The following is a 16,540-nucleotide window of genomic DNA, read 5'->3' as shown; positions in this document are numbered from 1 at the left end:
CTCCTTCCTCAACATGGCGTGTAGGGCGCAGGGCACGGACAAGTTTGTCTAAGTTGTTCATGTACTACACGAGACATTTCTGAAAAAAACTTCAATTTTCATTAATTGTTGTGGCAACCAACAACGGCACATGTTGTACCTGAGCTCATTTTAAAAACAATTTAGCACTTATGACCTAACGCTAGTTGTTTAGGGCTAGCTTAGCGGCAGCGGCCATCATGCAGTTGCAAGGCAACCGGAAACAGAAAACCGCCGGCGGAAGTAGTTATCTGTCATGGCAGCCCCCATAGGCTCCCGAGGAAACAGGTGGATACATTGTCTATGTGAAGTAAAAGATATGAGATCCAAATCCAGCTGAAGAGAATTCTTTCTCCAGATTTTCCAGCTGCTCTACACTGTAGCGATGATTTCACGCACTGTGGCTCACGCAATACACACTCATTCTTCAGATACACACGCTGAGAAATACAGAGAGACAGATCAAACTGTCCCCATAAGGATGAATAGGAGAAGCCCTCCCAAACCCCTGCGATTTCTGAAAAAAACGTAATGGTAATCGCCGAATAATGTGTATGTTGAGTGACAGGAGACCTTGCTGAACACGTTGATGTTATTTTCATTTCAGTCGAGTTAGAAATGAGGACACATCAGCGAGAGACAAATCAGGTACCGTCTGCTCTCGGCCAGAAATCTGGGCTCAAAATTAACATTGCGGCTTATGGACCAAGGTTTTGGGTTTGTGTCGCTCCCAGGCTTCTAAATCCAAAACTGTAAGTTCCACATCTGAAATGAGGCAACCAGCTGACACCCAACAAGTTTTCCTACATTTCTATGCATATATTGTGTATGTCAAGTAAAAGGTGTGGGATCAAAATCAAGCTGAAGATAATTTTGGCTCCCATTCTTCAAGCGGCCTTTCACTCTGGCGATGATGTCACGCACTCTAGCTGACGCAATACACACCCATTATAAAATCAGAAGAGGACCTTTTAAAGTTTGAATGGTGTCTCTCGTTCAACGTATGAGGAACAAGTAGAGGTTGAAAGTTGATGAGTTTTGAAGAGGATTTGAAGCTTTTCCCATTTGATTCAATGTTAATTTAAAAGTTGAAAAGCAGAAGGTTGAAAGAGCTGGAAAAGCTGAACATTTGAATATTTGAATGGTTTGAATAGCTGAACGTATGCTGAAGTTATAGTAGAATGAAATTTGAAAAAATCCCCATAAGGATGAATGGGAGAAATTTTGCAGAAAAAGCTGAATATTTCCAAAAGTATGAAAAACAGAAAAGCCAAAAGTAATAGCACTAATGTCCTTAAAAAGCTGAACATTTTGGTGGTTGAATGGTTTCAATCGGTCAAAATTTTATAGGAGTCGGCGCGCAGGTGGTCGAGTGGTTACAGCGCATGCCACATCGCAGCCGACCCCCGTTCGATTCCGGCCGGAGGTCCTTTGCTGCATGTCACATCCCCCTCTCTCTCCCATCTTTCCTATCTGTCTACTACTTAATAAAGGTGTCTATGCCGGAAAAAATCTTTAAAAAAAAAAATTGTAGGAGTAGATAGGTGCCGAAAAATGTACGGAATCTTGAATAATATTAATAAACGAGAAGAACAATAGTGTGAATGCTGAGTCAGCAATGAATCAGGTTCTTGATAACAAGATCTTTGAAAAAGATCTGAATGTTTGTTAGTGTCAAGATGAAAGCCTGAATCAGTATACAGACTAGTACGTATGCTACGGAGTTGTTTTATGGCCATTTAATATACTAAAATATGTTATATCTTGCATTGCAGAGTGATGACATGATGATCGGGAAATCAACAGAAGTTTAACTCCGGATTCTCTACAGGAGGTGAGAATGTTATTAAATCAAAATGCCGTTAAACTGAGGATACAAGGGGGATTTTCTAATCTTAACTTTTTAGAGTTTTCCTTGAAAATAATTTAAAAAACAGGATAGACAGTTAAATGCTTCAATGTTACATTTTGATTAAATCAAGTTGTAGTCAGTTTCTTAATTTTTTAGAAAAATAGAAAAAAAAAATGTTTTGTATAATAGCAGCCGTCTCAGATAATCTGACGGCAGGTTGGAAGATATGTATTTAATGTAGATTAGTGGTAACACAACCCTGTGAATTCAAAACAGCAGAACTGAGTTGAGGATGATGCTGTTTCTTCATCTAAGATTACCACAGTCAAAGCTCTCTTCCCAGTAGCTGTAAAGCATGAGATGTTTTCAACAGACAAGAGATACAGTTGACATGTATTGTATGTATTTTGGACAACTATGGCAGCGTCTGTATGCACATCAAAGTGCCCTTGGGTAAGATACTGAACCCCTGATTGCGCCCAATGTGTTTGTAGGTGGATGTGTGAATACCTGAGCCTATAAACTGAGCATGGAAATACTCAGCTAGCATGGGGCACTTTGTCATCAGGAGCTATACAGTGCTTCCCATCCAAAGTCGGCATGGCGGCCTCTGCCAGTGCCATCAGTGTATGATTGTGTGTGTAAATAGGTAAACGTGAAGTGTCGATGTTAAGTGCTTCGTCTTCGTAATAACTCCCATGTCCAATTTCTCTGTTATGACAGACACTCCTAGTTATTTGAATACTTCTATTATCTGTTGCACTGACTTCAATATTTAGATTTTTATATGGACAAAATCTAGCTTTAATTTGTGCCTTAATATTATTGCAGATCACACGCACATTGAAGCTGTTCAGTCTTCTGGTCATCCTGCAGACGGATGGATTATCGTGTGAAAGAAGTTATTTTGTGTGGTATTGCAGTCACAAGGCAGCTCTGTCTTGCAGAAGAAACTGAGGTTTGGTGTGTGGTTGTCTTAAGTCATAGCACCCATGCAATGAAGACGAAGTAACTTCCACATGGGTGGTGCGGTTCGGTCATACTGTATTTTAAAACTATGTGGGGTGTTTTTTACAGAATATGTGTCTTAGTCCTTTGCCCCAAGAGAATCCTCTTCACCCCCAACCATGTTTTATTTTGAAGAACTGAACATCAGCTCCTACAGCTCCAATGAAATGACAACTAAATGAAGCAGCTGAAACTATACTGAGAGAAGCCACTCATCCTCTCAAAAAGAGCCTGTTTCAACTCTGACTCTACTCAACAAACTAACCGTGTCTTTTCATATGGGTAACTGACTTTCATGTATTCAAGTATTTGTTCATATATTTTGTAATGGATAGCAAGTATTTGTGGCATCTACAATAGACAGATCGATATGTTAGTCTATGTCGTCAAGGGATACATTTCAGGGATCAGGGATCAAAGAAGAAAAGGTTGTAATTATTATCATCATTGCAGTGAACAGCTACGCCAGGACCAGCATCTATGTTTGAGAGCAAACACTTCAGTCCAGTGACAAATTAAAAATGTGTTGCTCTGTGTTTAATGCTCCTTTTCATGTCCAAACACCGAAAGCATTACTTGAGAAAAGCTATTGTTTATTATTCCCATGACAGTTGGACTCCAGTGTTTGTGTTATAAGATCACAATCACAAGTAGTTCAAGATGCAGTTCAGAACTCCAGACTATCCACTGGCCACACGCCCAGCAGCTGAAGACTCAAACTCAAACTTGATGACCATAGATGGAGAATGAGGATACTTGTGGTACAGATATGGAAAAGTAAAATAATTTGATGGTGCAGTAAATACATTTTAATATATTTCTTTTTCTCACGAACTTTAAGGGTTTCTTATTTCTTTCTTTTTTTAAAAAAAAAATTTGTAATAAAACTACTGTCTGATATTCTTACAGTAGTCCTGTATTTAATAATTTATCGGAGGGGACAGACCACTTATAGTATGTGTTTTCTCATGTGCATTTAATGGAAAGAGAGAAAATCTCGAAAGGCTACATAATCACACAACTGCATGCTAACAGTCACAGTGTATGACTACAAGCTTACAGGCACAAACCACTCACTGTTATTCAGGGTCCATTAATGGTTCCATGCTCATCAATGTTCCAGCTTCACTTTCATGACAGTGACCATCACAGACAAGTATTTTTCAGTTTATTTAATGTCATTTTAATGTACCTTTTTGTTTTCTGAACAAGTGAACGATGAAGTCTCATTGCTTTGAAAGATCTGTAACTTATTACAAATCATGACAGGATCTTGAAAACCTGAGGTCATAATGTAAACATTTGATTGTTTTATTTTAAGCCACTAACTTTTAATCAAATGGCAGATACAAGTTTGTGGCTTTCTGTCACTTTTTTAAAATTGCTTTCTTGCTTTTTCTTTTGTTTATGTTATAATTCATTCTACAACTTGTATTTACTTTGTCATATGTGGGGTCAGTGCGGTTGTTTTTTCTGTTTCTTTGAATGGTTCCTTTCCTCCGAACACTGTGGTATCTGTAAGGAGTGACCAGACGGATTGCAGAAACAAGAGGATGTGGCGACAGACTGTGGTGATGTTTCACTTCCTTAATATACAGATACAACACTCCCACAGACGAAAACTCCTTGCAGAAGTCTTCACTGCACTGTGTGCAGCTAATGAACCTGCAGAAGAATGCACAGTCAAGCTGTGGTTTCACAACCTATTTACAACTTCCCTCAGTCACTCAAAAAAACCAAAGTGAAAGTCGAATCCTGCTGACCTGCAGAAATGTGTCAAATAGGCTGATTTACCGCCTTGAAAAAAGAGGTTAAGTTGTATAAAAATGTTGACTGTATGATGTTTAATTTACTGTTTTGCATTACAAAGTGTATTTATCAATTTTGATTCATTTTGAATTATAACATTTTGTTAATGTTGAATCACACATAAATACACAGAATGTTGCAGCTAAATGATAAATAAATGACTCATGAAAAAGCATTTTTGTTGTTGGTTTTATTTATTTATTGCATAACAATTCTGGTGGTTTGTTCCAGCTTCTAGCAAGATTTGTTGGCAAATAGTATAACGCTGTTTGTATCATGTGGTGTCTGTGTTTCATCAGGTTGGCACTCTTAGTAGTTGCCGGTTTGACGCAAAAAAACCTGAGGGTGCAGGTGATTCAAAGACCAGGGGTGTTGTGGCAGGGATGCAATGGAAGAGGAGAGATGGAATGCTACATTTGGCTGAATGTTATCAATAACACCTTTAACTTTGTGTTACACAGACCTCCCCTCAGCTCATGTACTGAGTTATAGACTACATTCTTTTTAAATGTGTGTCCCACTTGGTTTTTGCAGAAAATAATACAGGTATATTCTCCCCTCTTAAAAAGTCAAAAATATATGAATATGCAATTTATTGCATAACTGCTGGACACAAGATGTCTCCTACTTCACTGTAAAGTCCGACCTCCGTGTTTGTGCACGGTGGCTTGACAACTGTGTATGCTTGATATTAGACAAGGAATGGCGTCCTAAAATATTTCTGATGTCACAAGTCACGTTTAAAGGGCTATCTCTAAAGTCAGATTTTCAGTGAGCACAGAGAAGATTTACACATTCATCACTGGATGTGTAAACAGCATCTGCACAGACATCTTTTTACACAGTGAAGCTCAAACATTCAACTGTAAGGTCAAGGAGAGAAACACTCCTCACACATTTTTGACAAGAGTTCAAAGCAATGTTTTGTTGATGTTGTTGATGTCATAGTGATATTATGCAATACACACAGTTGAAAAAAAAAATGTGTAAAACTGTACATTACACATTTGCTGTGGTCTCATTTTATGCTGATTGAGTTGAATTTTTTTTGTTTTACAACAAAAGTATTTCACAATAGCTTTTTAAGGCCATGGTCAAGTCAAAGGAAGAGAGCTGTAAGACCATTTGCCCTTCTGGACTAAAAACAGAATTACCGACCAATAGACACATGGGGGCGTCTGGTTTCACATGCTACAAATATCCCCCAGCAGACATAGCAGGTCACAGTTGTTAACCAGTAGGCAGAGGCTTCAGCTGAAGTTTTACTCTCTCCTCACAGAAGTTCAGGGACTACTACACTGCAGACATGAGTCAAGGTAAGAATGAAGAAAAACTCTTTCTGTCACATATTGTGGGACAGAGGTTTGAGAAGTGGAGAGTGTTTTCTACAGTTTTGAATGAGGCTCAGACTGAGAGTCTTGAAGTGTGAAATGAGACTTGCAGGAATGGTGGCTGACATCAGATACGCCAGATCTAGAATATATAGAAGAAGACTTAATCTGCTCGGATGAAGGATTTATTACCTGTGAAGAAATATGATCAAATTCTGATTAAACTATCGGGTTAACGAGTGACATTTTCATGCCTACCGCAAAGTCTATTGATGTTTATTGAATTTTTAACTGATCTATGTTTTCATCTCTGCACAGTCTTCGACTTTGTGCGCTGTGATCTGGACATTAAGAGCAACAGCAGCAGCCATCATACAGAGCTGTATGGAGAGGAGCGCTTGATTGTGAGAAGGGGACAGCCCTTTAACATCATTTTACATCTCAAGCCTGGCAGCGGGGAGTTCAAACCGGAGGCAGCAGGGTTCACGTTCACTGTCGAAACTGGTACGCTTCCTGTTTGTAAGGCGTGCATGTTTATGAGAGTGTGAGAAAGAAATATTTGTAAGGGGCTGTGTTCCTCTTAATATCCCTTTCTATCTCTGTCTCTAAAGGTCCCCTACCCAGGAAAGGATCAGACACTAAGGTTTCCTTTGGTCTACATGAGTCCACAGTGGACACGGAGTGGAGTGCATCTGCCACTCATGATCCTTCTGGAAACACTCTGTCTGTATCTATCAGCTCCTCACCCAACGCCCCCATCGGGCGCTACTCTCTGACTCTGGACCAGGAGGGGCAGACGACCAGTTTAGGAGAGTTCATCCTTCTTTTTAATGCTTGGTGCCCCAGTGAGTACAGACAGTTCTTTTTTTTTTCCTCCAACATCTATTAAAATGCTTTATTCATGTCTCACTGAGCTGCACAGGCTGCTGCTGGTATTTGGTTTCTTTTTAATGATCATTGTTTTTAATCATTTGCACAAATAGATGCAAGTAAAAAAAAACATGATAATCCAAAGAGCAGAGCAGTCATTAACCATAAAATGTTGTCAGATTGGAGAGGTTATGAAGGTTGCAGTTATGCCCCTCTTGATGTGTTGGTGCTCCCTCCGTTCTGACTCTCAGGTGATGCCGTTTACATGAAGAGTAACACGAAGAAGCAGGAGTACGTTCTAGCACAACATGGGCAGGTCTACAGAGGAACACATAAACGAATCAAAGGGTTGTGCTGGAACTTTGGACAGGTACGTAAAAGTTCAGAAAACTACACAGAATTAATGGCGTCTTCACCGAGACTGACGAGAGCAGCTGATTTCCTCCTCTCTCATCTCTTTGTTTTTCTGTCTGCAGTTTGATCCAAGTATCCTGGATATCTGTCTGACCATCCTGGATGCCAACCCCAAGTTCGCGGCTGATGCTGACAAGGACTGCTCTGCCAGGAGGAATCCCATATACGTGACCAGGGTGATTAGTGCCATGGTAGGTCTGTGTTCAGCCTTTAGAGCGAGTTGAGACCCCATAGATGCCATTCAAGAAGCCTGTGAAAAGCGATTATCTTGGCTGCGCAGGCAGAGATTACCGTGGTGCAACAGAAACCTCTCTGTCGGGTCCTTTGTATTATATTGCTCTGCAGGAAGTCCTCTCTCATTCTTTCCAGGCTTTCTCTTGTCTCCCGGCAACTTTTGTGGCAGGAAGATGCAGTTCAGTTTTAGGCAGGTTACAAAGATAACTATAGTAAATTAAAGTTTGTCACCATGTTTTTCCTGCTACAAGTTAAAATAGCTTATGGGAATTCCAGGGTTATTTCTACTGAGCAGTAGCTGTCACCGCACAATAAATCTGAGCCAGGTGTATCCAAGAAAACGTTGATAACCACGACAGGATCATGCACTATATTTAGGTTGTTTAATATACTGAGGATTCGCTCATGTTTTACCCTCTCCCTAAATGGATGTACTGGTTATATACTCACTCTTCTAATGTTAAGAGTATTGTGTGCTGTGATCACATTTTAAAGAAAACAAGTGTCTCCTTTTTGTGAACATATTTCAGATATTTTTTTTATAGTCAAAGCTTTGGTATTTGCTGGACTTCACCTCCCAGATTGCTCAATAAGTATATTTTCAACTAGTTATTCTGTTTATTTCATAATGTTGTGGCATCTCTGTCTCTTAATGCTGATGGATGCCTGGAGGATGTGATGTGAACAATGTTTAGTTCTGAAGAAATCTCGAGGCAAATCAAAAAAATTATTGAGGGGATATTCCCACAAAAGACCCTTTCAGACACTTGCAGCTTAGAAAAGCGACTCAAAAAACATCAACAATCATATGTGACAAAATACCTTTGATTCCCATTCTCTCACTAACTCATCCCTCATGGAACATATTAATGTTATTTGGTAAAGACACATTTTATGATTATGATGAAACACTAATTTCAAACATAACCTCCTGTCACCGCGACCCTCACGGAAAAAGCAGAAAAGAAAACGGAACGGAACGGAACCTCCTGTTATTGTTACATATCAGTGTTAAGTGTAACTACAAGGTGAAAATGTCATAATACAAATTTACACAAATAACAAAAAAATAATGTTAGTATGTCAGGTAAATGGAAATTACATTCATGGTTCTGCCATCTGCCTTTCTTGTCTGTGTCCACAGATCAACAGTAACGACGACAGGGGCGTGCTGGTGGGAAACTGGGGAGAGGTTACAGATGGGGTTCATCCAGGACGGTGGATGGGCAGCGGGGACATTTTGCGCCAGTGGGCAGAAAGCGGGCCTGTCCGCTACGGCCAGTGTTGGGTCTTTGCTGCCGTTGCATGCACAGGTTAGAGCACAGAGCGGAGTTCGTTAGGGAGATGAGAGCACTGCAACAGCACTGATTTCTTTTTGCATCTGTTTCATACTCCAGCCCACTTCCAGGATGTCCTATATTTTTTATCAAAACCCTAAATTTAGAATCTAATCTGTAGTTATCTACCCAACGTGACATTTTCATGTAATGTCCTTCTTGTTTTTCTTTGATGATGGACGCTATCTCGAGCATGTGTCTTAATTAGTCGGTGTCATGAAGTGCAGCTCTCGTCCCTCCTCCAGTGTCCCGTGCTCTGGGCATCCCATGTCGAGTGGTTACTAACTTTGGATCGGCTCACGATACTGACGCCAACCTGATCATCGAAAACGTGTATAATGTGGACGGTGAAAAAATTTCTCGTGATTCAGTTTGGTGAGTGTGCAGTTGTGACACGTGCACTTTCTTTTTTGTTATCTTCCATTATTCCTCTATGATAGAATAAATAGAAACATTTTTTACTGATTGACGCAGAATAATAATGTTATTGTCCTACGTTTGACTCATTTTACCAGGAACTTCCATGTTTGGGTGGACAGCTGGATGACTCGTCCTGATTTGGGGTCAGAGTTTGATGGATGGCAAACCAGTGACCCAACTCCACAGGAGAGAAGTGACGGTAAACTTTGATTTGTACCATCTGTAGCATCACAGCCTTACAAGTCCCACATGTAAGGCTGTGAACGTGCTGTTTTCATGTTGCCTTGGCAGACCTGTAACAGAATGAAGACACAAATCCTTCATAAGAGATGATTCTAACTCGTGAACTAGGCCTCTGACTGGAATCACATGTTTGTTGTATGAGTATGGCCTGGACCAAACTTGTGACAGCTTGTGACTAAAAACAACCATGGTTTGCTTTTCTGTGAGGGCACCAGCTCATTTGGCATTTACATAGACCTTTTACTTGTTACATGTATCAAATGTGGTTTGGGAAATCCCTTTTTTGTTGCCAAATGCTGCTAACATACATTCAATTAATATAACTCACTAAAGTATTTTACCGTTGAATATTTGCGTCTGTTCCATGTATTTGTATTAAGATGACTGTGAAACAACAGTAATGGTTCTCAGAATACCTGGCCTGTCCTTTCTCTCTGGTAGTGAGATATTACTTATCTCCTTTGGCATAAGAATGTATCTTATTTATCGTATTGTTTGGATGACTGTCAATGCCTGAATCCAGTCACTGTTCGCCTGAACCTGCTAAAATTAACCTATTTCTGCATGTGTGATGCCGTCAGGTGTTTTCTGTTGCGGACCGGCCCCACTGAAGGCCATCAGAGAAGGAGAGCTAACCAAAAAGTATGACACTCCCTTCATTTTTGCTGAGGTGAGTTAATGCTGAAATCTTTTAGTGTAGCATTTTTGCGTTGAAGAGACGCAGGGAAGTGTACATTTAGCTGGACTTTTCTAGTTCATCTCTGTAAAAACAAAATGTTGAGAAAACTCATCATTTCTAGGCAAATGTCTTCGCTACATTTTTGAGGTTTAAAGCAACATTATGTAACTTTTTACCTTTGAAATCATTTCCATGGTCCAGTGTCTTGTAATAGGGTGAATGGTGTCTTAGCCACTCCGTCCGTCTATCACTTGTTTCTGCACTATGTACCTTCAGTGAGAGGGAAGAATCACAGCGTTACATACATGTTTGCCTCAACATATGAGATTCAACACTTAACATTGTGATGACACAATACCTACATGACACCTGACAAACTGTTACAGATTTAAGATTAGGATTTACCACAGTGGTGTTGCACTCAGGACCTCAGGTCTCACAAAATACCAACTTCTACATAATGTTGCTTTAAAATGCAAACTTTTGATTTGAATTTTCAAGTTAGATAAAAGTTTAGCCAATGTCTAGCCTTTTGTTGACATCATTTATTTTTTTAGAACAACTTGAACCTTTGAGTTTCAAAAACAAAAATTTTTCCGAATGAGCTGGGAGCTTGAAAATGAAATGATTTCAATCAAAAATAATTATCAACCACTTTTCATTTTAAGGAGTTTTTTTGTTTCTGAAACTCAAAGATTAAATTTTTGCTAAAAATAAATAAATAAATAAATAAAATAGAATAAAACATCGTAAGAAAAGATTACAGGTAGGAAAAGGTTTTCCTAGTTCATTTCAAAACTTAAGGTTTTGTGTTTGACTTGAAGTAATGTGAGTGAAAGGATGAGCTGTCTCAGCATTTGTTACAGGGGTCATGGTTTCGACGAGGGTTCAAGTTAGGTTTCATCTAATGACAGGACTTTACCTCAGCCAACCCACCATCAGTTCAGGTGTATGTGTATATAGAAATGTCTCTTCTCTGAGGTGTCAAAGTATTTGTCATCACTTTTTTTCATACTGACTGCTGACTGAAGCATCTTTGTAATCAGTATCATTTCATCTTTCACATCCTGTGTGGAGTCAGGTTAATGCAGATGTTGTGGACTTGGTGCAGAGGTCAAGTGGAGAAACTGTCAAGTTCGCTGGATCAACTACTTCTGTTGGACGCTCCATCAGCACTAAAGCTGTGGGCTCAGACGAGAGATGGGATATCACACACCAGTACAAGTATCCAGAGGGTAGTCACATGCGCACACACACAATCGTGACTCCTTACCACCAACTCATTCAAACAAATCCAAGTTGAATCTTCAACGTATTGATTACAACAACATCCAATTAAAAATATATGTGGCTTTGAATCAGTCCAGGCATTACATTATGCACCTCTGTGATTTCTAATGTTGTCACAGACACATCCCATACATGCGGTACATGTGAACATTCTCTCACTGTGTAAATATAGACACAGCTCACCTCAACCACCGCGAGTAAAACACGCAGTCTTGTTGCATGGAGCCATGTCAATGATAGTAGTTTTGATGGAGACCGTCTGTGTTTGACAGAGGAGTTCCAACAAGACTTTTGTACTAATCTGCGATTCTGATGGTTTTCAGGCTCAAAGGAGGAGAGGAAGGTGTTTGAGAAGGCTCAACACAACAACAAGCTACAGCAGCAAGGAGAGGAGCCAAGTCTTCGTCTCAAGGTGCTTGTTACTGTTTACGCAAATGTATATACATATACGTACATATACATACACATGCATATACATAAACAGTGTGATGACTCTAATGGCTTAAACTCTGAGGAAACTTAATAGAGGTCCTGCAGAGGTGGTTCAGTGCAAGCTATAAAAGAGATCCGACATTGTGCACAATGATGGGAGAGTTTTCATAGCAGTACAAAACGAAAATGTTTAGAATTTGTCAAACCGTCACAAGTATTATGCCAATGTGTGCAACTGTGGCCAGAAAGAGGAACAACGGTCCCAAGTACCAAAAACCAAGATTGTTATGACAGGCATACAGTAAACATGTGGTTGTCAAATACTGCTATCTGGCATGCAGCGTAATATGAACCACATTCATGTTTGACACATCACATGTACTGAGTCATTTCAATAAATATCCACATTCTTCTATTTTTCCAAAGATCACACAGTCATCTTTTTTAACATACTTACAAAACTAGCTGCATATGATTTTAAATGTAGAATATAATAATGTATTTATATTATTGTGTGTTCCATAAACACGATTAGATAAATCATCTTGTAATTCTCATTTAAGATCAAACTGGCTGATAACATGATCGTGGGTAAGGACTTTGAGGTGTCTGCTGTCCTCACCAACAACTGCACGGTGGCCAAGACCTGCACCTTAATGTTCATGGCCAGAGCCGTCGGCTACAACGCAACAAGGGGTCAGGGCATTGAATTTGTTACAGACATAGTGGAGGTGGCCCCTGGAGAAGGTTAGTTGCGCCAAAGTAATCAGAGCTCACATACATCTGTCAAAACTCCTATTGAGCTGGAATTGGATCGTAATACTTAAATAACCTAAGTAGTATGTGTAATGTATGTTGTTTTTGCCAGAAAGTCGGGTGTCCCTGGGAATAGACTATAAGCATTATGGTCCAGTGATCACCTCTGATAGGTTGATCCAACTGTCAGCCGTCGCCACAGACAAGCAGACCAGAGATTACTTCAAGGCTGAGAAGACCATTGTGCTTGACGAGCCAGAAATAGAGATCGAGGTATGGATGATGGACAGGTGAAAGATGTGGTGGACCTGGGGAACACTTAAGTCTGTACTTTTTAACTTTTAACATACTTATATTATTCCAAAGAATTATATTCATGTTACATGCATCACCGCCGTGCAATACACAGTTGACATACGAGTATACAGAGAATTCTGTTGTAAATAGTTTGTTTTGTGTTGAAGGCACAGGATGTATTTTCTGCCACCAGGGGTCTCTCAATCAAAACAAATGTTGTAGCAACCAGAGGAGTTCAGGGGTTTAACACCAGGCGACCAAATAGATAGTTAGATTATGGATTTCTGTGAGTTTTAACACTGTTGGCAATATTTTGGATAAACTATGAACACAGCTTGAAAACATGTCTAACAAAATACTTTTTTAAGATGGTCTAATGTAGAAATGTTACAAATGATCAGGCAGGCAGCTGTGTAGGTTAGTTCAGCAGGTTGGCCATTAATTATGGTACCTGGTTTAATTATATAAATAATTGACAACACCTGTCACATGATGACACATGCTTATGTGAACACTTCTCTGCAGCTGGTGGGAGAACTCAAAGTGAAGCGGTCTGTGACAGCACAGCTCACCTTGTTGAACACTCTTCCAGAGCGGCTGAGGGACTGCAGCTTCACCATCGAGGGGGTCGGCCTCACTGACGGCAAACCCATAACAGAGAAGTATATCAACAGATTTCTCTCTGTATCTCTTCCTTCTCTTTACTACTTTATAGTTTAACTTGAATAATCCATTCCCAGTTACAGATTATTTACAGTTAAAAGTACAAAATGCTGTTTTTAACTGTAATTGATTGTGATATTGAGTGCTTACGCCACACCTACTGAAAGCTGTATACATATGAAGAGATACACAGTAAACGTCAACCTCCTGATTTCTTATTTTTTATTGTGTGTATGATTCTTCCAGCATTGGAACTGTCGAAGCCAAACAGGAAGCCAAGGCCAGCATTAGCTTCATTCCCACCAGCGTTGGCTCCAGCAAGCTGCTGGTGAACTTTGATAGCGACAAACTGAAAAACATCAGGAGCTTCATCAATGTTGTCGTGGAGAAATGAGCCAGTACAGACGTTTTTGTTTTCAGTTCAAATTCAATTCAAAAAACTCTATTTGTCCCCAGGGCTAATTAAAGGCACTTGGATCACGTTAAGTACACAAGTCAGCATGTTAGTTACACAGACACAAAACAAGTCAGATCGAATAAAATAGACTAAATCAACTAAATAATACATTTACAGTATTCACATGAGGTGCAAAGTAGCATTGAGGTAGGCTGGGTTGTGCATTTAGAGGCAGCAGCAAGTTAGCGCAAATGTGCAAATGTGAAAGAGGCAATAGAGAGGGAGGGGAAGTGGGAAATGCAGTGAAGATCAACAGGTTACTTATTGTTTGTTTTGGTATTGTCCAGGGTGGGGAGGAGGTGGGTGTAGGGGTGGATGGGAGTTTAGGAGCTGAGCAGCCTTGGGAACAGAGGTTGCTCTCCTCCTCTGTGCTCTGCAGCCCGGGCAGCGGAGCCGGCGGCCTGCAGGGGAGCCACTCAAACACTGGGGACAGAGCGTGGGAGGGGTCCTGAAGTTGTAGTTGTTTAATTGGACTACAGATCACAGGGTTCAGACTTTATTTTTTTAAATCTGCTTGATATACCGACCCTTAAATTATCATAGAATATACTCTACTATCATACAATTCCATAAGATAAGAAACACATTTATGAATAAGAGTCATTTTTTTCTTGAGTAATTTAATTACAGAACACAATAGTCGACATCCACTAACACTTTGGTTACGTGTAATAGACTATAATACTATACTAATGAATAAAGATAATCAAATACTAATTTATTTTACTGGAATGATTAATAATGAATTATAAAGGTGTATCCATATTTGGATTGGTTCCATTTAAATGTGACAATAAAGCTATGAGCAAAGCAATTGTTTGCGTGAGGGAGCAACACTCCCTCAACTCTTTTGTTAGAAACTTTTTTTAAAAACTTGTGGTGAAGAAAAGAAATCCAATTTGCCAAGCAAATAAAATTTTGGAAAATAAAATTGGGTGTTGTTGGTTATTTGTGGAGAGATTTTGTGTCCCTGCAGAGTGAAAATAAACTCTGGTATCACCGTCTCCTGGACCACTGGTGTCACATAATTCAGGTTTCTAGCTGATATGTCTTCCATTTTATTATCTTAGGGTATTATTACTCTTTGTGATGACCTGAGAATGTGAAGCACTGAGCTAGTGTACAGCTTTACATCGTAAAGATGTCTCTGGATACTCATTAGTATTACAGTTTTTTCTCGATTGTTTACACACATTTTCTGAAAGCATGCCTCATGCTCTCAGAACTCTACACACAAATCAAAAATCACACACACAATGGGCAAAACCCCTCAATTCTCCTGCAAAATGAAACTTTACATTCAAATCAATGTTATTTCTTCTCAAAATGGTATTTTGTTTTCAAATGACACACACAAACCATCAAATGAATAGACATTTATAAGAACCAGTTGAACACTGATGTGCTCAGTGTAAAACACTATGATGAATGGAAAACACCTCTTCTTCATTCATCATATTGACTTAGGCCTTTTTTGTTCAGTTACACTTACTACAGTCAGTACATACATAAGTGTGTTGTAAAATATTTGAGAATATTGTTTTTATACACACAAATACACGGTAACAGATATATTTTATTTTTCCCACAAAAACAATGTACACAGTGTACATCTCAACCAACACAAAGTTGCATATACAACAATATACGGTCTACATACAAAACAACAGAAGAATTTACTGTACACAGTTACAGTAAAAAAAAAACAACAAAAAAAACTGTGCAGCATGCTCTCCTCTGTTTCGGTCCGGCCACAGCACCTCATCCACATCACAAGCCATGTTTTCCCTGGCCAAGCAGCAAGAGAAATATCACCTAGCATGGTGAATCAGCCATGAAAAGCACCAACTGCTATATATCCACATGCATCTTCCATAGCTTGGAGAAGGGGTATACACATTTGTGGATTTCAGTCATACACTTTCCATCTCCAGGCAGAAAAAAAACTCTCAATAGGATTGAGGAAAGGAGAATATGGAGGGAGATAAACAACTATAAAGCGTGGGTGGGCAGTGAACCAGTTACGAACCAGAGCAGCCCAGTGGAAACTTACGTTGTCCCAAATGACAACGTACCTGAGCTGCTCTGGTGGAATGAGTGTGTTGTGTACGGTGTCCAGCAGAATCCAGTGTCACACTCAATAGCCCTGTGTCTGAATTTTAAACCAACCGTAATTGCTTTACCAAAATTTTGTAATAACTATAATTTAAGCTCACCAAATCTTTGATCTGCATTAAATGGTCCTCGCTCATAGAAAACAGCCACCTAAACACAACAGATTTTTTAAAATCAAGATCCATGAATCCCTGAGAAGTTAATGAAAATGTCTAAAAAATATATATATATATCGACATGTTCAAGAAAAAAAAAAAAAATCCTGGATCTGTCCATTTTCTCCCCAGTGCTACTTGCGGCTGCTGCCTATGCAGG

The 16,540-nt window shown here is 39.5% G+C and overlaps 2 protein-coding genes across 2 annotated transcripts in view; both read left to right on the top strand.

Annotated features, from left to right (window-relative positions):
- LOC115585603 (uncharacterized) overlaps positions 1–3,782 on the top strand; it is a 34,507-nt gene extending 30,725 nt beyond the window's left edge. Inside the window, exons 24-25 of the mRNA XM_030424095.1 lie at positions 1,794–1,852; positions 2,702–3,782. Of these exons, the coding sequence (XP_030279955.1) occupies positions 1,794–1,832 (39 nt within the window). The 3' untranslated portion in view covers positions 1,833–1,852; positions 2,702–3,782. The remainder of the gene's footprint in view (positions 1–1,793; positions 1,853–2,701) is intronic.
- A 2,091-nt stretch (positions 3,783–5,873) lies between these two features.
- On the top strand, positions 5,874–15,041 carry LOC115585562 (protein-glutamine gamma-glutamyltransferase 2-like). The gene is made up of 15 exons (XM_030424017.1): positions 5,874–6,003; positions 6,337–6,522; positions 6,630–6,863; positions 7,140–7,258; positions 7,365–7,493; positions 8,681–8,849; positions 9,119–9,248; positions 9,389–9,492; positions 10,118–10,206; positions 11,297–11,450; positions 11,829–11,917; positions 12,501–12,684; positions 12,806–12,966; positions 13,516–13,652; positions 13,900–15,041. The coding sequence occupies exons 1-15, from the start codon at positions 5,994–5,996 to the stop codon at positions 14,045–14,047; spliced, it is 2,043 nt and encodes a 680-aa protein (XP_030279877.1). The 5' UTR covers positions 5,874–5,993; the 3' UTR covers positions 14,048–15,041.
- Positions 15,042–16,540: the final 1,499 nt, after the last annotated feature.

The sequence above is a fragment of the Sparus aurata genome, chromosome 7, assembly GCF_900880675.1.
Source record: "Sparus aurata chromosome 7, fSpaAur1.1, whole genome shotgun sequence".
Lineage (NCBI taxonomy): Eukaryota > Metazoa > Chordata > Actinopteri > Spariformes > Sparidae > Sparus > Sparus aurata.
This window is presented reverse-complemented; position numbering and strand designations above follow the sequence as displayed.